Genomic DNA, 20,543 nt, shown 5'->3' on the forward strand with positions numbered 1-20,543 from the left:
TTTCTTCTTCCTTGCATGCGTTTGCGTGTTCTTTTTCTTGTTTTGTTTTAATCCCGTGCCAGTGTGTAGCTGGAGGACACAGGGAAGGGGATGCTTCGTGGTGACTAATGGCTCAGAGTGATTTATGGGGAACCAGAGCTGTAAGATGCTTCTCCATGCTACATCATTTTGTATCCCTCTGTCATGCAAATTATCAACAGCTTCTGTTTCATGATGAATTATTTCCCAGACCTGCACTTTAATGACAACCGCCCTTCAATACAAGCGCGCATGTTGGATGTTCACTCCTACGCATTGCCATTCTCACAGATGTGCAGATGACAGCTTTGTTCAGAACTACATTCGGAGTTTGTGTCAAAAGAGAACGAAGGAGAAATGGGAGAAAGGTTGGAAGAAAAATGATTCTCTTGGAGGTTTTAACCAATGGGAGGCGATTGAGTGGCAAATGGGAACTTGGCTCGCAATTAGCGAATCCAATCTTGTAACCTGCAAATAACCAGTGATCAAGAGATGAAAGGGAGATGATGGAAAGCAAGAAGGGGATGAAGAGGAGGAGCGATTGATAGAAAGATCATAAACATCAAACCTAATTAGTGTGCACTGATGTTTCTTTACCTCTTTTATTCCATTATTACGCGGTCAGCATCTTATTAACATTTTAAAAGCACAAGGCTCTTCAGAATATTCAGATGGATCTAACCAAATAAGTAGCTCAGGTGATTACAGCATAGACGAGTCATAGCACAAAATACAGTGCATATTGGAATTCCAGTCTCCTTCCTGTGCATTTTTCTGCAACCCCTTCAAATTTGCATTCAATATGTTTTCATCACTCCGGCTGCTTACTCTGAGCATTTCCTGCACAGTCCATCCCCCACCTCTCTGTCTCCCCCCATCCTCCCCACACTCCCCACCTCCGTCTGTCAAACCAGAGTCCAGTCTCCACACGGGAGTCTTTATCACAAAGAAAAGCACAAAAGACGTGGTGCTGTTTGAAGACTGACAGGTAAATGGGATTTCCACAGAGACCGAGACAAGACTTGAAATTATCAGCACAAAGAGCCTGTGTTTTCATGAGGGCACCCACTTAGCAAGAGAAGGAAAGAATGCAGCAAAGCATGGCAAACAGACAAAAAAAAAAGTGGTGAAATTGGACCTAATGTTCCTATAGTAAATGCAATACTGCTATTTAACATCCTTTGAATGCTTACTGCTCTTCCTGTCACCATATAGCTTCACGGGAAACTCAAGACAATTCGACTGAGCACAGTTTTATGTTCTATTTGTGGCTGAATGGGTTTAGTGTGGTATTGTCAGTGGAAGAAGGAGGATTTTTGTTCCCAATATATCTCAATGCCTAGAGCCATGGCACCAGCTAAGGGTTTACATCCTACCAGGCCACCCACGCCAATTTAACTTCGAGGCACTTCGGATAACAATCAACAGAAGGTGATACGCAACTTTGATTGGAGTGAAAGGAAGTGGAATCAGTAGCGCATTGTATTTTGTCATTGTCAAATCAAGACCATTTGCTCAGAAGAGTGCCAGCTGTCATTATCCTGGAGACAGCAGTAGCCAAATGCAGTGTCTGGAAGTTCAAAAGCTCTCCAGTTTTTATTACAGCAGAGGATTGCGGCTCTTGTTTGCTATGGCATCCCCATTCTGGTTGAAGGTGGACAATTCATGAAATCAACTGCTGTGTTATTTTTTTAAGACTGCCTGTAAATTCATTGCTGGAGATTTGAAACACTGTAGCTTCCATTTCTGGAGTATGTTTTCAGGCATTATGTGGAGCTCCTATTTGGCCGTTGTAGAGACTATTCAATCTATCATTTTTATCTTTTTATCTGTGTAGGTTTGCAGTCATATAGGTCATGGTTGTCTCAAAAAATAAAAGAGAGATGGTTTCAGAAAGGATGAAAGGCTTTCTATGTCCACCTGGATAGGGCGTTATTAAACCTATAATAGTGGTGGCCTATGACACCATTATCAATTATAATGCAATCGCAGCAGGTAGCACGTCTTCAAGAAAGTTCTAAAGAAGTTAATTTATCTTCAACTTAAAAGCACTTGAAATCAACATGTAGGGTTGGTCAGACATGAATTGAAAACGGCTTGTCTTGTTGGCTTTGATCACTAAGAAAAAGGCATGTGAGGCAAGTTGTACAAGGGTAGTTCATGAACACTATTGCCTACCAAATCCACAAGTACACTAAGGTCTGAGGAGTGTAAATTTCATCATGGGACAGCAAGCATGAGCGTTCCTGCACATATCCATGTTCCTGCCTGACCGTGCACTCTCATCCACGGAGACTTTATTTTACAATTCAACAGCTACACATGCACCCCAGGCAATGAACTTCAAAGTTTAATAGGAATGACTAGTCGGTCATGGTTTCCCAGCTCTCCGTGGATGTGTCAGCGACAGAGTATAATTAAGGTTTAAATCAGGACTGGTAGTTGAGACATAACACACTCATAGTGGTAGAAGAAACTGTTGCCACATGTACACCATAGCCCTAAACCTTTCTCTCAGTCAGATTGGACATTTGCCAGCTTTAACTTGTCAGTTTCCTAGTATATCAAACCTCAGTTTGAGGGCTGGTTGTACAGCTAATAGTTCAGTGCATTTACCCACTAATGGATGGGCATCGTGTGTGGTGCTTCCCGAAGCTTTATCCAAGTAGTCTCCTAAACTACACATATTATTTACAGTAGTGTGAATATGTCTGAAGCAGACTATTTCCTGCTTCCAAAATTGTCTGAAGTTCAAATGTGAAAACTGCTTGATAGTCAGTGACTGAAGGAGGAATTCAGACAGGTTGTGTCAGGACAGAACTACTACTCACTACTATGACTTATTGGTGATGTTTAGTTTATTGGTTAACATGTTTTATACCAGTGGGATGAATGATTGGGTAACGAAGCAGAATGAATGGTTTATATGAAAGGAATCTTGTGAACTATTTTTAAAGAATTTGAAATAAAAAAGCTTAACTTTTCATCTAGCGCCATTACCATTTCATAACCCAGCCTGCAAGTACAAAAATACAGAAAAAAACAAACAAAACCTTTATTGGCAAATGTTAACTAGCATTTAGCTTGAAGCATGATATTTAGTGCCATTAATTGTTAATCATACCACAGAGAGCATTTCAACCAAGTTTTTAGTTGTATTTCTGAAAAAACAGATAATAGTACCATAGCTGTGTATGTCTAAATCGGCTTAAATGGTTGATATGACTGCAACTTCAGTACATTCTTGAAAAGCTGCTAACTTAGCTGTGAATTTGTGTCTCCACTGCTAATTTCACTGCTGTTGCTGGTGCTAAATGGGAACGTCATGCCCTTCAACTCAATCCTGAAGTGGTTAAATTGTTTTTGTTTTTTTTCCCACCTTCCAGACATTCACTTTTTGACAGACAATTTCAAAGGTCAGCTTCATCCTCTGACTGCATTACAGAGACATTTTCTCAACGCCTTTATTCTATTTTTTTTCCCCAGTTATTTATCTTTTATTCATACAGATAGTCTTTTAGAGATTGAAGATGCTTTTCTGTCTCAGACAGGCCATCTTTTTCTCTGAGTGTTTTTTAGCAAACAAGGGCCCGAATGGAGTCTTTGACTTCTAAAACCGCATAATGATAGTTCTGTGAAAGGGGTACACTCAAACGAATTCGGGTCAGGGTAGGTGACTGGGGCTTATCTAAATTGTTTCTATGAAATTGGTTTTCCTCTGTGAAAGCCACTGGAACAATCCCACAGGGTAGGCTGATCCATTTCCAAAACATCCATGTTTTCTATTGGACCACTTCACATCAAATCTCAGCTATTAAAAAACAGCTTTTTTTTAGTCTCAGCTTTTAAAAAAGAGCCTGTTGTATGTTGGTGTCCTAAAAGAGGTCTGATCGTCGTGCAAAAAGACTTGTGTGTTTCAGTGTGAGACTTGATCTAAGCGACTCGGACTGGGTGATCCATACCACGGTCAATCTCATTTGACCTCCAGAGCCCACTTTGCTTAATCAGTGTCACCACTTAACCGTACCCTGACCAGTTTAAAGGGATTCTCAGGAGTGCTTTAGTTGGACTAGAACAAGATATGCATCTAGCCTCAGTAGCCTCCATGACGCATTACTGAGAACTGTCTTGATGCATTCTCAATCATCCAGGAAAGTAAATCTCCAAAAGTTGATTCTGTTCATCTGGTCGTAGCGTTTTGTGAGAGAAACATTTCGTCACTCATCCAAGTGACTTCTTCAGTCTCAGCTGACTGCAGGTTTCCCCAAATCTTATAATTTGCATAATGACTGAAACCAGCCCACTGAAGGAACAATGGGCTGGGAGGTCAGTTCCTTAATCTTAATTATGCAAATTCTCATGACCATTGACCATTGATCAATGGCCATGAGTACCATTCACAGAGAGTTGGGGAATGGCTGCAATCACAGCATTGTAAGATGGCGAAAGATGTACCCTTAGCCCCCCTCCTCAATTCAGAGATGGTCTTTCCCTTTTCACGTAAATGGCCTCCTTGACTCCGCGCTCAAACCAGCGTTCCTCCCTGTCCAAGATGTGTACATCCTCATCATTGAAAGAGTGTCCACTGGCCTGTAGGTGTAAATAGACTGCAGAGTCCTGGCCTGACGAGGTAGCTCTTCTGTGTTGTGCCATCCGCTTCGCCAAAGGTTGTTTGGTTTCCCCGATGTATAAATCCTGGCAATCCTCCTGGCACTTAACAGCGTACACTATGTTACTCTGTTTGTGTCGGGGGACCCAATGCTTGGGGTGGACCAATTTTTGGCGCAGCGTGTTTTGGGGTTTAAAAGCCACAGGGACCCAGTGATTAGAAAAAATGTGTCTCAACTGCTCCGATACTCCTGACACATATGGGATCACTACAGGTTTTCACTTGGGCAGCGGTTGTTCTTCTCTCATGGATCGGCTGGAGCTTTCTTTAGGTGCCTTTCCAGCTTTGACAAAAGTCCAGCTGGGATAACCACATTTACTCAGGGCCTTCTTGATGTGCTGTTCTTCTGCCTCACTGGCCGCTGTGTCAGTGGGGATGGTGTTCGCTCTGTGTTGTAGCGTCCTGATGACACCCAGTTTGTGCTCCAGTGGATGATGAGAGTCAAACCTTAGATACTGATCCGTATGTGTAGGTTTACGTTACACGTCAGCTTTTAGATGTCCCCCATTACTGATGGAAATCTCACAGCCTAAGAAGGCTAACCTGCCACTTTTCATATCCTCCCTGGTGAATTTGATGTGTCGGTCCACTGAGTTAATGTGATCCGTGAAATGTGGTACGTCCTGAGATTTGATTTTCACCCAGGTGTCATCCACATATCTGAACCAATAGCTTGGTGGTGTTCCAGGGTAGGATAGCAAAGCCCTCTTTTCCACTTCTTCCATGTACAGATTGGCCACGATGGGTGAAACTGGGGAGCCCATGGCACACCCATGTTTCTGCCTGTAGATCTGACCCTTGTATGTGAAGTAGGTGGAATGAAGACACAGTTCCAAAAGCAAACACACTTGGTCGATGCTGAGAGTGGTCCTGTTGCTGAGGTTGGTGTCATCCTGTAATCTCTTACGGACTACCTCCAACGCTTCCGTGACTGGGATGCAAGTGAAGAGAGATGTAACGTCGTACGAGACCATGGTTTCATCTGCCTCCATAATGACATCTCTCACCTTCTCAACAAAATCCAGGATGTTCTGGATGTGGTGTTCAGAGCTGCCCACCAGCGGGTTGAGGATCAAAGCCAGAAACTTGGAGATGTTATAGGTGACAGAGTCGATCATGCAGACAATCGGTCTTAAAGGTGCTCCCTGTCCAGATGAACAGAATCAACTTTTGGAGATTTACTTTCCTGGATGATTGAGAATGCATCAAGACGTTTTAACCCACTTTGGCGAGGACTGCCTAAAGGTTGTACGTCAGTATGAGCAAACAGCACGTAAATGGTAAATGGCCTGTATTTATATAGCGCTTTACTAGTCCCTAAGGACCCCAAAGCGCTTTACATATCCAGTCATCCACCCATTCACGCACACATTCACACACTGGTGATGGCAAGCTACATTGTAGCCACAGCCACCCTGGGGCGCACTGACAGAGGCGAGGCTGCCGGACACTGGCGCCACCGGGCCCTCTGACCACCACCAGTAGGCAACGGGTGAAGTGTCTTGCCCGTTGCCTGTAGTCCTGTAGTTCCTGTAGTCCGCCGTCTTACGGCGGACTACAGGAACCACCTGAGATTCAGCCTCAGATGCCGACAAAACAGGAGTACTCCTAAGGGTCTGCAAATGAGCTCTTCAGTTAAGGCTTCCGGGCAACAAAAATCCTCCAGAGGGCACAGCATCAGTTGCTTAATGAACGCGTGAGGCAAACAAATTTTACCATCGACATGGTAAAATCTCAAGAGAAGCGGATCCGACAGAGACTGAAAATGGTTTTAGATGAGAATAATAAAACTGTGTTAAATAATTGATACGTCACCACAAATGCAACACTAAAAAAAGCAGAGTGTAATAATAAGGAGCGATAATCTAAAATGAAGCACACTTGGGAAGCTTTAGGGTTAGGAGTAAAATTGGGCTTTGGCACAGAGCAAATGTGAGTAGGACCTTAAAGTCAATCATTTCTGAGATTTTTTAATAGAAAAATAGAAAAGAAAATACTATTCACAAATATACATGGGGTAGTCTGCATTTACATAATCCAGCAAGTTGATGCATTCTTATAAAGTTAAAATGACAAATACAAATACATAGGAGTCGGCACCGGTTTGTGGCAGCTACCATGTTTCCCAACCATATTTGAATAAAGTGGCGGGGAAAGACATCTCCTTTGACTAATTGTGTTATGTCTGTGGCCACATGTAGTAAACCAAAAGGTGGAGGAGAAGAGAAGTTATGAGTGTTTGCATGCTGTTGAGGTACATTTAAATTTGTGTCTGCACCTTCACACTCAAGATATGAAGGATCATACCTATGTTTTATCATCTCAGATGGGATTGATTCCCTTCACCAAAGAAATTGGCATCTTAATAAAAATCTCATTCTCTTCCTTCTACACCTCAAGCCTCATCTCCAAAAATGAAGGCAGGCCTATAATACACAAAAACCTGCAGACATGTGCTCATTTATTCCAGATATTGTTAGAATGACTTATTGTCAGCAGATTAGACACGTGACCCTCCCGTCTCCAGATAGCTGACAACAACAGCTGTTTATAAGCTAATATTGTGCCAGCTAATGTTAGGCTTGAGTTTTCTAAAAATCACAGTTTCCCTCTGATAAACAGTTTGATTACATTCTCACATCTTTTGAGCGTTTATTCATTAAGCATTAGAGCAAACAGTATCCAATAGGGGTGGGCAATATAAACGATATAAATTTGGCCAACGATAGATTTTGACTATATCACTCTACCGCGATAGCGCGTGTTGATGATGTCATCAAGCTGCGACTGTTTTGGTCGAAAGCATCGCAGCAGCTACAACCATTATCATCTGCAAATTATGCCGGACGACAGTCATAGCAAAGAGATGAAGCACTTTTGAAATATGGGGAAAGCCAAAAACTGCGCTTCCTCCACTTCCGTAACATTGATTCATTAATGTTGAATTCTCTCACATCTGTTCTATTCCCATGTTGTTGCAGTATATTAATGACTAACCTCGTATTGTGGATGAATAATCTCAGTTGTTCTCCTGACTGAAGTTTGGCCCGTGTATAGCATCCTGCTATGCGATTGCATTTGTCCCTAACCACCAGAATCCCTCACGTTAACTTTTATCGAGTGGAAAAAATTTGGCGTTCATCCTCCAGCTTCACTGTGCTAATGTTATGCTAACATAGCTGTGTCGCTAGCAGTCACGTAGCACAAAATTATATACCAAGTAGTCAAACTTCAGTAACCCTGCAAACGCCACTGCTGTTTAGTTTTCTGTCTTCATTTATGTTGGAAGTGATAGCAGAGCTGTACGTTTTAATTAGTTTCAAAAATTTCTGTCAGAACATGGTATGTCATGTTTACGTGTAAACTAGCGAGCTAATGTCCTGTTAACTTGTAACTCCGTTAAATTTAATAAATTCTATTTTCATGGATGCCAGGATGTTAAACTTGATTGCTGCACCCGATAAAGCAGCAACGCTGATGATTTAATTAAAGATAAAAGAATTTCGACCGTTTTTAACTCTCAGTGTTTGTTTGACTTTGGGACCTGAAGCGAACGGAGTTTTGGACCCAGATTGCTCCGCGAAGCTCCTCACTACGGCAGCCGTAATGCTCTGACAATCCATCAAGCAGTGCGGCTTACCAAAGTTGTACTAAAACATTTTTAACAGATTTCTGCCAAAATCGGTTCGAGGTCAGTAAGCACAACCAGAATTCATACATAAGGCACACTCTCGATTTTTGAGAAAATTAAAGGATTTTAAGTGTCCCTTATAGTGTGGAAAATGCGTTATACAGAAGAAAAGAATATATCACGATATATATCGTTACCGCACGTGCTTCAAATTATATCGCGATATGGATTTTAGGCCATATCGCCCAGCCCTAGTGTCCAACAATTTCAGATCCACTTCAAAGATAATCTCACTAATATCAGCTATTAACAGCTAACAGTAGCTAACAGCAGCAATAACAGCTTACCAACAGTTCAGCATATCCTCAATAACTCACCTCAGTATTGTCATTGGTTAGCTTCTCTGACTCATTGAACCGTGTCTCAGAGTTTTACATCCTCCTCCAGACTAAATAATAGTGCACTCCTATCACTCTGCATTCACAGCTGTCACGGCTGGCGGGGTGAGCCGTGTGGTGTTGGAGGAAAAGGAGGACCCAAAATGCGGCAGTGACTGATGATTCGAGTGATGTTTATTTACAAGTGGTGGAGTGGCAAAAACAGGCAGTGAGACATGACAAAACAACTGAAGAAACCTAAACTGGGAGAACTAAATGACAAACCTGAGACCATACAAAAGGGGTGCGGGGCAGAGAGACGCAGAGACAGGAACGGAACACCATAGAACGCAGACGAGCCGACAACGAACACAGACCAACACCCACTAAATATACACACACAAGGTAATCAGGTAATCACACACAGGAGGGAAGAACAGCTGAACCTAATACACATGAGGACCGGAGGAGACAAGCTGAACACAATGACAACAGACACAGACTTTCAGAACAAAACAGGAAATCTAGGACCCGAACCGGACACAAGGGGGGAGGACACAGAATAACTAGAACAGAGGGAAATAATCACAAAACACAAAACGCTGGGTCAACGACCCAGGACCATGACAGTACCCCCCCCTCCAAGGGCTGGCTCCCGACAGCCCAAAACAAAAAACGGACGACCAACCCAGGGCGGGCGGCGGGGGACCAGGACGGAGGGACCAACACCGAACAAAAACAAGCTCCAGCGAACCAAGGGAATTGTCCAAAACGAAAACACACATGCTGGAGTACGAGAACAAAACACAGTTCAGGAGGCCGGCCCGGAGGCTGACAACTCAGAAGTCCAGGCCAATTCCTCTTCTGAGGCCGGCCACGTAGGCGACACAGACCCAAAAGCCGACCGCGGTGGTCGGCTTTTGGGCAGTGGTGGTGAAACGGAAACCGTTCAGGGGGCCGACCGTGCACGCGGCGGCGACGGGGAAACCGTTCAGGCGGCCGACCGTGCGGACGGCAACGGCGGCGACGAGGAAACAGTTCAGGCGGACGGCAACGGCGCCACAAGTCTGGAGGCCGGCCGCGCGGCAGGCAGCGGCAGCGTCTGGGAGGTCGTCCATATCGACGATGATGCCCGACTAGCGGCCCAGCAGACGACCGCTGATGTCGAGGCGGCAGTCCGGGACCCGATGGTGGCGTGGCCCCCGCAGGACCAGGCGAGGCAGAAGCAGAGGCCGGACCAGGCGAGGCGGATGATGCAGAGGCCGGACCAGGCGAGGCAGAAGCGGATGATGCAGAGGCCGGACCAGGCGAGGCAGAAGCGGATGATGCAGAGGCCGGACCAGGCGAGGCAGAAGCGGATGATGCAGCAGGCGGCTGGACGGGCTCCTCGGGCCCTCCAGCTGATGAGGCAGGAAGCTGGCTAGGTTCCCCTGAACCTCCAGCTGGCGAGGCAGGAAGCTGGCTAGGTTCCCCTGAACCTCCAGCTGGCGAGGCAGGAGGCCGGACGGGCTCCTCGGGCCCTCCAGCTGGCGAGGCAGGAGGCCGGACGGGCTCCTCGGGCCCTCCAGCGAAAACAGTCTCTGGACCAGTGGGCACCGGGGCCCCTGGAACACACAGGGCGGAACCAGCAGGCGCACGAGCCTCTGGCAGGAACGGGTCGGAACCAGCAGGCGCACGGGCCTCTGGCAGGGACAAAACGGACTGCAGCTGCGCGGAGCACCGACCCTGCTCAGGTAGCCACAGCCGGGTGCAGTCCTCAGCTGGGTTCTTAGCCTCCAGGGGTCCAGAGTCAGCTGAGGGCTGTAATTTAACCTCTGGTGAGGCCCTGGAGCAAGTAACAGTCTCTAAACTAGCCAGCTGTTGAGGAACGATTGCATTTTTAACGTGTTTGTCTCTCTGCAAATAATACGTACTAGAAAAAGAGTCCAAAATGGGAGGCACAGACGCAGCCTCCCGTACAGAGGGAGTCTGTGAAGACGGAGACTGCATGGATGACTGGGCTAGCGGGGATACCGGAGGCCGAGTTGAATGCGGCTGTGCAGCTAAACGAGCTTGCGGCTGTGCAGCTAAACGAGCTAAAGACAGCTCAGCAGGAGAATGAACAGGCAACAAACAGTTCTCCTTGTCGTCTGCTGAACCAAACAAAGCCCCTGGATAAACTGTTCCACAGTCCAAAACAGAAAAAGGGTCCTTCTCACTCAACACAGCCGGCAGTTCTGAAGTCCTAATCTCCGGCTGTAGGGTGACGCGCCGACGGCGCGATCGTCGCTTCCTCCCGGGCAAAACCTCCGGCGGGCCGGGCAAAACCTCCGGCGGGAGAAGCTGACGTGACTGTTCCGGGGCGGCCGTAGTCCGCTGCTGCTGGACAAAGTCTGTGGATTCCCGAGCTCGCACCACCCCCCGGGCTTTATGCAGGTTGCAAATTAAGCCTGAAACTCCCTTAAGCTGGCAGAGGTAGGGATTTCCTTCCAGGATTGCCTCGATGGCTTTTAACCCCACCACTTTTGCCCTTGCGTTGGTGGTGTGGGTTACCCAGTCCATCAGGCGTTGGATGCGTGCGAGGTCGCTCTCTCCAGACAAAGCTGCTAGATCCATCTTGTGGTCGGCTCGTACTGTCACGGCTGGCGGGGTGAGCCGTGTGGTGTTGGAGGAAAAGGAGGACCCAAAATGCGGCAGTGACTGATGATTCGAGTGATGTTTATTTACAAGTGGTGGAGTGGCAAAAACAGGCAGTGAGGTATGACAAAACAACTGAAGAAACCTAAACTGGGAGAACTAAATGACAAACCTGAGACCATACAAAAGGGGTGCGGGGCAGAGAGACGCAGAGACAGGAACGGAACACCATAGAACGCAGACGAGCCGACAACGAACACAGACCGACACCCACTAAATATACACACACAAGGTAATCAGGTAATCACACACAGGAGGGAAGAACAGCTGAACCTAATACACATGAGGACCGGAGGAGACAAGCTGAACACAATGACAACAGACACAGACTTTCAGAACAAAACAGGAAATCTAGGACCCGAACCGGACACAAGGGGGGAGGACACAGAATAACTAGAACAGAGGGAAATAATCACAAAACACAAAACGCTGGGTCAACGACCCAGGACCATGACAACAGCTGAGGTAAACAGCTTACATAAATAGGGAAAATTCCAGGGCAGATCTCTGGACTCTGGAGCAAACAGGAGCAGAAACAGACTGACCACCGCTGTACATTCTAAATGTAATGTTTTTGACTGCTGTATTTTTTGGACCATGAGGCCCACTGTCTATGAACAGGTCTGTTTTCATACACAAGGCGCATCAGATTATAGGGCGCATTAACCTCCTACGACCTGGCGTCCACATATGTAGAAATCACATTCTGGGTTGTCTAGACCAAAATATAAGATTTTGCTCTACGAGTACGCTTTACTGCCACTGTTCTATCGAAATTTACAACGAATGTCCTCATCTCATTTTTCTCAAAAACAAAAATTAGGTAAAAAAAAAAATCTGGTAATTCTTCAGGTCCCAAACAGCCCAAATAGCAAATAGCAAATAGAATTTAAAAATGCATGCCATGAAAGAGTTCGGATTTGAGGTTAATCGAAACAAAAGTCAAATGTTATTCAACTGATTCTTCTTGCTTCCTCCACTTCCGTACCATTGATTCATTAATGTTGAATTCTCTTGAGGCTTCCTCGTATTGTTCATGGATTATCTCAGGTGTTCTCCTGACTGAAGTTTGGTCCGTTTACAGCATCCTGCCATGTGATTGCATTTCTCACTAACCATCAGAAACCCTCGCGTTAACTTTTATCGAGTGGAAGAAAGTTAGCGTTTTGGACCCAGATTACTCCGAGTCCAAGAGGGTCCTGACTACGGTAGCCGTAATGCTCCGACAATCCATCAAGCGGTGCGGCTTCGTAGCTTTCCAAAGTCGTACTAGAACATTTTTTGACAGATTTTTTTAGTTCCGTGTACCACATACAATCAGTTCAAGGTCAGTAAGCACAACCAGAATTCATACATAAGGCGCACCGGATTATAAGGCGCTCTGTCGATTTTAAGCGTGACTTTATAGTGCGGAAAATACGGTACAATGTAACATAAATCAGTCATGAATCAGTCATCTAACTTTTACTAAGGTTTAATGCCTCTACAATGGTCTTACTATAGCTTTTGTAAAAAATGGCTTTTCTAATAGTAATGTGGACTACAGAACATCACTATATTAATATATCACAAATGTTTCACATACATGTGAAGGAAGCGCACTGCTGCTGCGTGGTGTTTTGCGGCATGTGTGGGATACGGATCATCAGCGATGTGGCGACAGAACTCAGACGCACTGACACATGTACATATGCACACTTACACGCTCCCACACACTTTATTTAGCAGCATTAATCATGGTATCTTTGGAAGTTTCAGAGGAGGTTCAGAGAAACCATTTCAGCTTCAAAAAGATTTTTTTTTTCTTCCCTGCTTTCTCCCGCTGGTTCATTCGTCATTATTATTACAGGATTAATCCTCGTCTCTCACTTCTTCACTATTGTCGTCTTAGCGTCTTCCTCCCACCATCTCATCTTTCTAAAGTCTTTTTTTTCTGAGGTGATGAAGAAGTCGCATCTCTCATGTGGATACTGTAGCAAATCCAGAATTTCCACAGTCGGCCTCGATAACTGAGTCATCAGGTGATGCAATCAAACATTTCCCCTGGTTCACACTTCTGTCACTTCTTCGCTTTGTTGTCATTCATGGGGTCTGAATAAATGTAGATGAACTGTATAATTTCTTGTGGGATAGATATAAAAACACTAGCATGGGAAGCCTTCAGCACAGAGCACACACATACTGATAATCATACAGAATAATGAGTACATGCTTTGCCCTACAGTCAGAGAGGGCATTTATGGCCTTTCAGCTCTTATGTAAAACACATTAAATAAAATAACAAGGACACACACATTTGCAAACACAGGACTAGACAGTTCTGAGCCTGCTCAGTTAGTCGGTCACCTCGAGAAGTGGCAAGGTTACATGAAGGCTGGTATTCCTGGGCACACAGATATACACACATTCAATGAATCTGTGTGGTCCATGACGATGTAGCTGCAGGCCCACCCACAAGTCACTGAAGGGTTGGACACACACGACGCTGCTCCAGGTTTTTATTGGAAATGAATTTAGCCCAGGCATACACCCATACAAGCCTTAAATCATCCATTCTCATCTACGGCAGATTAATTATTTAATGGTCCATAATGTGCAACCGCTGTCCTCTCACAGCTCCGAATATTAATACATATTTAGGTCACATTTGTATTCTGCTGCTGTTTGATTATGCAGAATGGCGGACTTGATGATTCAGGGCAATTTCACGGTGCTGACATCGAAGTAGTATCAGCGGTGGATACATGAGAGCTTTCTGGGAGGGATCTTCCTTGTCTTTGTTGTGCAGATTTCTGAGACAGACCGATGTCTTTCTCATGAACAGGCTGAAATTTATCCTCTTTTGTTGCCAGTTTTCATTATTTTTTTTGGCCGGGTGTCTCTCCAGAGATGAGGCAGCGAGCAGCCAGACTTCCCTCCATGGAAACACTTGCCATTGGAAAATAGAGCAGCTCGCGTTTTCTGCCAAAAGGCGGCTGTAAACTAATTTCAACCCTCCCTCTCACCTACACGTACGTGTGCAACTTGCAAACACAAGTACATTTAGCTCCAGAAAATTAATTCAGGGGTTTGAAGTATTGAGTGAAACATTCAGGATTTACAACCATGGTTTTTTTCACAGTCCCCCATTTTAAAGTTTAATTTCACCTATTAACTTGACCACAAATTAGTTTTGAGTACTTTGAGGCTTCTTCACAGGCAACTAGTTTTGTGTCACTTAGCAAAATGTGATGAAGTGATTGATTTGACCCTGACAGAATGTTTCCTGCAACTCCTGTGTTGCTTTCGCTTTAGATCACTGTGCACTGTTACTATGGAGCATCTCTAATCACCTTAGCTGCGTTTGCTTAATCTGAGCAGACTGTATAACTCTAAAGCTGCTTGTGTCCTTGGAAACAGTTTTTATAGTTTGTACCACATCATCGATTATAAACTTTTGACAGATTCCCTTTGGAAACCACAAATACCAAAGTCGTCACACTTGCTTCTCAGTGTTTTACAGATGACGATTTATGGTTGCCATTGTAAGCCACTCCATGGAGTCTTCATACTTTCCTTGATCCTTGATCTTAGGCTGGTGTCACATACATCTAGAGACTGATTGGTGACTGGTTGGCGACTGGTTGGCATGGGCAGCATCTAATATGTCCTTTCTGAGCTCCATGTTGTGATCATTTTTGATCATACGCCACTGTGTTTGTCCACGGCCATCCAGCATTTTGTTTTCTTAGAATGTACTGTATTGTTAATGTGACCACTCCTAATCTTCTCTGTTTTCTCTGGTGGATTTCTGTTGTTTTTTTTAAGCCTAAGGATAGACTTTTTCACTTGTACTGAGAGCAGATTTCAAATGTGAATACTACATTTGGGATCCACTTACAACCTTTTAAGAGTTTTTGAATCAATAATCCAATTACCGCTGGTCCCCTGACCAAAAATAATTACTTTTTGCTCACGTTAAGCCAGTATTCATTCTGAGTCTTTATTCGTTATAGAACTGTAGCTTAAATATTTTTGGAAATGTCTAAAAATTTGGGTACCTACTGTATTGGACCTTATTATATCCTAATATTAAAGCATTAATCCAGTGACAAGTGTCACCTTATCTTTTCTTATCTAAAATTCTCCCCCTCAAATTCACATTCTGACCTTGTGTTTACCCCTCGCTCAAGTGAAAATTGGCCAGAAATGAGAGGAGCTTGCTTAAAAGTACAATTGTTTCTCCCCACAAACGAGAAACAAATTTGTAGACAAATACAACCTTCACACAGAAAAACAACTTATCTTGCACCCCTCATTCAAACTGAGGCTTGTTTGGCATGCCATTTTAAGTGTGCATTCATTTCAACTGAAGTGACACAGCATGACTGCCGCAGGGCCAAGCCAAACCCTCACCATTCTATATAATGATGCTGTTTGTAATTGAAATCAAATTGAAAATCGTAACCACCCTAATGAAAGTTTCCTATGTGACAAGTGGAAGCTTCCACAGTTTGCTTTTCCGTCTGTTCCTTTCTCTCATTTCCTTCCTCCCTTTGTAAATTTCCAGTTTTGAGTCTTTACATCATATCATATTTTTCCTTTTTTGCCCCTTTTTTCCTGCTGTCCATCACTGATTCTTTACCCGATTCATCTCACCTTTTAGATTATTCTGCTTTTATTCCCTTGCTTTTTTGTTTGTTTGTTTGATCATGCAACTACAGTGGATGATCGCAGAATTTTGTCGTTGGTTAAGAAAAATCTATTCACAATAACTAGCCAAGAGACACTGTCAGAAATGCAAATACAAAGGGTTTATATCTAGGTGCAAACCACTGGTTACACTCAAGAACAAGAAGACTAGATCAAATGTTTCCAGAAAACACATGAGAGCCTCCACAGTCCTGAAAAAACCCAGCTAGCACTGCACTATGAACGCATACTGCAAAAGCAACCCAAAGAGTTTATGAAGGCCAAGTCATTCGCATGATTTCAACGCAATAGAGCATCTTTTTCAGTTATTAAAAACAAAACTGAATGTAGAAAGACCCAGAAACAAGCAGCAACTGAAGGCATCTGCAGCACACAGGCCAGAGAGGAAGCTAAAAAAAGTAGCAAGCAATCAGTCAAGAGATGTTGCTAAGTGGTATATAAAATACAATGCTGGGAAGCTATTAAACAGTGACTTTAAAATATATATATATATCATAGACCTAAATGATGCCACCCTATTCCTGCCTTTTCAGTGATCGACGCTCATGACACATTTGGCTGCTTGTGCTTGTTAAGGATTGACCATGCTAAATATGCCCTCAAAGACAATCTTCTACCAGCCATCCAGCAGTGATTTGGTGACAATCTGTGCATTTTCCAGCATGATGGAGCACCTTGTCACAACGCAAAGGAGATAACCAAGTGGCTCCATTTTGCATCCATGGCCAGAAAACTTTCCAGATCTTAATCAAATCTGTAGTCAATCCCCAGAAAGCAGGTGGGCAGGCAGAAGCCCACAAACTGATCTACTTCAAGCACTGATAAGGCAGGATTGGTTAATCTAGAATTTGACCCAGAAGCTAACGTTCTGCATCCCACAGAGAATTGTAAAAGTTATGAAGAAGAAGGATCGAGGCTGTAAATAGTGACTCTTTGGATAAATGTGATTTATTTGCCAATAAAACTCTAAAAGCTGTGAAATATTTGTAATTGTTTTTCACCATATCATAGAAAAATGTTTTTAAAAATCTAAATAGAAATTCATAATTCAGTATCAGCCTGAAAAATCTAATATTGTTCTGCCTCCAATTTATTGTAAATTCAGCGTCCCGTACCATTCACCACTACCTCTCTGTCCCTCCTCGCTGCAGGGGTGAAGGCGGTTTTCTCCGGTCATTATCACCGTAACGCCGGGGGCTGCCACGGTGGCCTGGACATGGTCGTAAGCTCGGCCATCGGCTGCCAGCTGGGAGAGGACACCCACGGAGTCAGGGTGGTGGTAGTGACTGCAGACAACGTCATCCATCGCTACTACAGCCTGGAGCAGCTGAGGGCTCGAGGCTTAGACGAGGACCTCAAGAAACTCCTGCAGGCCTGAGCGAACACTCAAACAACGATGAAGCTGGGTGTTTTGTTAACCGACTAGTATATTTTACATTCAGCACATTGTTGCAACGTGCTACAGTATTATGAGATCACTTGTTCTAATCAGACAGGAGATTTATTCTTATGGTCTACCAGACCCAGATTTGGGTTCTCCAACGACTGAATCATCAAAAACTCTGTTAATTTCATCAAAGTGAAAACAACATAATTTAAATAGTTATGAGAAGAAAAGCAGTGAATTCAAAGCCAGCAAAAATGTCAGTCACAGGTAGTCACGTGTACAGAATCTTCCAGTTTATGTTGTCTCGACTGAATGTTTTCTTGCAAGCATCTCTTGGAGGGTTAGATGTTATCTGTGCTTCCCACTCTCCTAAAAGCGCCACACAGATCTTTGAATGTGTTTTAAGACTCGTGGGTTCTTCTATTGACAAGTGCAGTCCTCCTGTATCTGAAGTAGCATCACATCCTCAGGCACTAGCTCAGTCTGTCTGTGCGGTCCAGTGCATGTGTTATGTGTGTGACTTTGAGCACATCCAGAGTTTTCCATTTTTAAAAGAAGATTCCAACTTAAAACAGTGAAGCGGGCTTGGGCTTTGTTTGCTCAGTTTCCCTTTGGAACATTCCAGAGGCATGATGGGAGATGTAGGACACAACAAGAGTATGTAAAAAGGATGAGACTGAGGGGGGGAAAGGTCCACCTCAGCTCTTGTTTCTTTAATGTAATCAGTTCAAAATTGTGAAAAGTTGGAATTTTCCTTTTAATGTTCCTAAATTGTCTTCTTTGCTCTTCCTGCAGTCTGAAGCCTTTTTTGGACATCCTATGCAATCTTTAACATCACCTTATGATGTGTGTATGTGTTTTCTGTTTAATGTTGTACATCTGTCATCTCTTTGTTTGTAGCCCCCCCCCCCCCTCCCTCTTTTTAACAGTTATCAAGAGTCTTTTAATATAAGCTGACCTCACAGATTGTTCTTTATCATTGTCAACTACAACAAAACTGACAATCTTACTTTTAACTAAGACTAGTTTTAAGCTTACTGGTTTTTCATTGGCACAGTAAACAAATACACCACCATGTGACCACCTTAGAATAAAAAAAAAACAGACTTGCCCATGTTTGAACATTTATACAGTTGAGCTGCAGCTCTGGCTCAGGTTTGGAGAGAAAGTAAACAGCGAGGTTGATATCTGTGTGATAAAATGGAAAAACTGCCAAACAAAGAAGATGTCCTGGCCAGGACTTCATGTTTCATGCTGTAGTCGTTGTTTACAAATGCAGAATTTAGATTGAAGCTTGATTTTCATTTTTAATTCCAGCATAAGCTCGCCACAGACATGCTAACTTGCAACCGAAACCTGCTCAGATGGGAGTGGACATTAAAGCTCCACTCTGCATATTCGCATTCATATTCATACGTCTGTACAGATTACACGCTGCGCTACTTCATGTGCTCATGAAGGCAATTTAAAGCCTAGCGTGGTGGAATGGTGGACCTGCCACTAACAAGGGAATCTAAATGAATAGGTGATTACACAATGTAAATAAATTGGATGGCAAAGGAATTGGGACCATAAATAGTTTCTATAATAACTCGTGATTTAATCAGAATCTCTCGAAAAATTTAAGATTGCTTCATATTACCCATGAATGACTCTGTAGTGCGAGTGCTGCAATATCCACCCGTGGCTCCCAGTTACGATTTTATTGAAGCATAGATCAAACTGACTGTGATTTTTCTCACGCTGTGATGCGGCTCAGATGAAAATATTTCATCATTAGGCTGGAGCTTGAGTCGAAATTTAGGATGCGGCAGCTCACACTTCAAGCACACCTAGTTCGCTTTAATCCGCACACGTCAGCGTCTGCGCAGCAAACCAGACCCGGAGACGTAAATAAAGAAATGAAGTGCAATTGTCCGATGAAAGCCAAACTTAAGGAGGTGTCAGACCGATGATGTGACGGTGCTGCGGTGTGTCCGCGGGAGGAGGAGGACAGTATTTCCTGACCGTTTAGTCACAGCGTTAACGCTCGACTCCCTGCAGGCTTATTTGGGAGCCAACGGTCCTGGAATTGTCTTTTAAAATGGACGTTTCTGAAACTAAATGACTTTCTTTGTGAGCCCTAAATCACTCTACTCAATTACACTTTCCACACACAGACTCTCACACTCTCCCTGACCGACTGGGAACCTAACAGAGTTGTCATGGCAACCATTTAGCAACACATCTGTGTGTGTCTCGGAGAGAGACTGCAAGTGTCGGAGAGAAAGTCTACTTACTCCTCGTGTGTGTGTGTGTGTGTGTGTGTGTGTGTGTGTGTGTGTGTGTGTGTGTGTGTTCGTTCGTGTTCGGCCCTGGTCTGGTGGGTACTGTAGGTGATTTTCCATCGGCGATGTGATCACTGACCTCATTTCACACTGACGGATTCGGTCTCTTTTCCAAAAAGTCGGCGTGCGATAGAGGGAGGAGGCGGCATCTGAGAGGAATGGATAATGAGTGTGATGTGTGAAAGACGACTGAGTCCATCTCCTTCATTTCCTGTCTGAGAAGGAACCTTATGTCCTTATCTATTTTTATATCCTCCCCGGTAGACGAGCTCAGCCACTTTGTTCTTTTATCTGTTTTGAGGATGTGTGTCTAAATTTTGTTTTTGTGCATGTTTCTTCCATAAATGTGTGCGTGTGTGTGTGTATATATATATATGTATGTGTTGGGGGATGGCATTACACAACTTTGACTTGTTCCTGTGTTGAATTCTAACGAATGACCATACTGAACAATATTACTGTGACAGCCAATTGTATTTTTATAATAAATGTTGATTTTTCTCTAACAGTGACTAACTCTGTGATTTATTTTTTTTGTGTGTTCATTCATTTGTAGCCGTTACCACTTTACAAGCTCAGCTCACACAAACAATTTCTCATGCATGTGTCTAAACGGCAGTGAGATGTAGTGTTAATTTGTATTATACAAGAACTTTGGACACTTCTGAAATCCGCTCCCAGGAAACAACGTTGAGCCATCTCTGAACTCCTCCTCTTATATTTTAGACTTTTATAACCAAGATAGGCCAGTTTCTTTTCGTAAACA

The 20,543-nt window shown here is 43.8% G+C and overlaps 1 protein-coding gene across 1 annotated transcript in view; it reads left to right on the top strand.

The window, feature by feature from the left end:
• cpped1 (calcineurin-like phosphoesterase domain containing 1) overlaps nucleotides 1-20,283 on the top strand; it is a 58,493-nt gene extending 38,210 nt beyond the window's left edge. Inside the window, exon 6 of the mRNA XM_085465705.1 lies at nucleotides 17,215-20,283. Coding sequence (XP_085321831.1) covers nucleotides 17,215-17,441 — 227 coding nt within the window. The 3' untranslated portion in view covers nucleotides 17,442-20,283. The remainder of the gene's footprint in view (nucleotides 1-17,214) is intronic.
• Nucleotides 20,284-20,543: the final 260 nt, after the last annotated feature.

The sequence above is a fragment of the Copadichromis virginalis genome, linkage group LG8, assembly GCF_057382275.1.
Source record: "Copadichromis virginalis isolate Kocher_CV1m ecotype Utaka linkage group LG8, C_Virginalis_male_GT1.1, whole genome shotgun sequence".
Taxonomy (NCBI): domain Eukaryota; kingdom Metazoa; phylum Chordata; class Actinopteri; order Cichliformes; family Cichlidae; genus Copadichromis; species Copadichromis virginalis.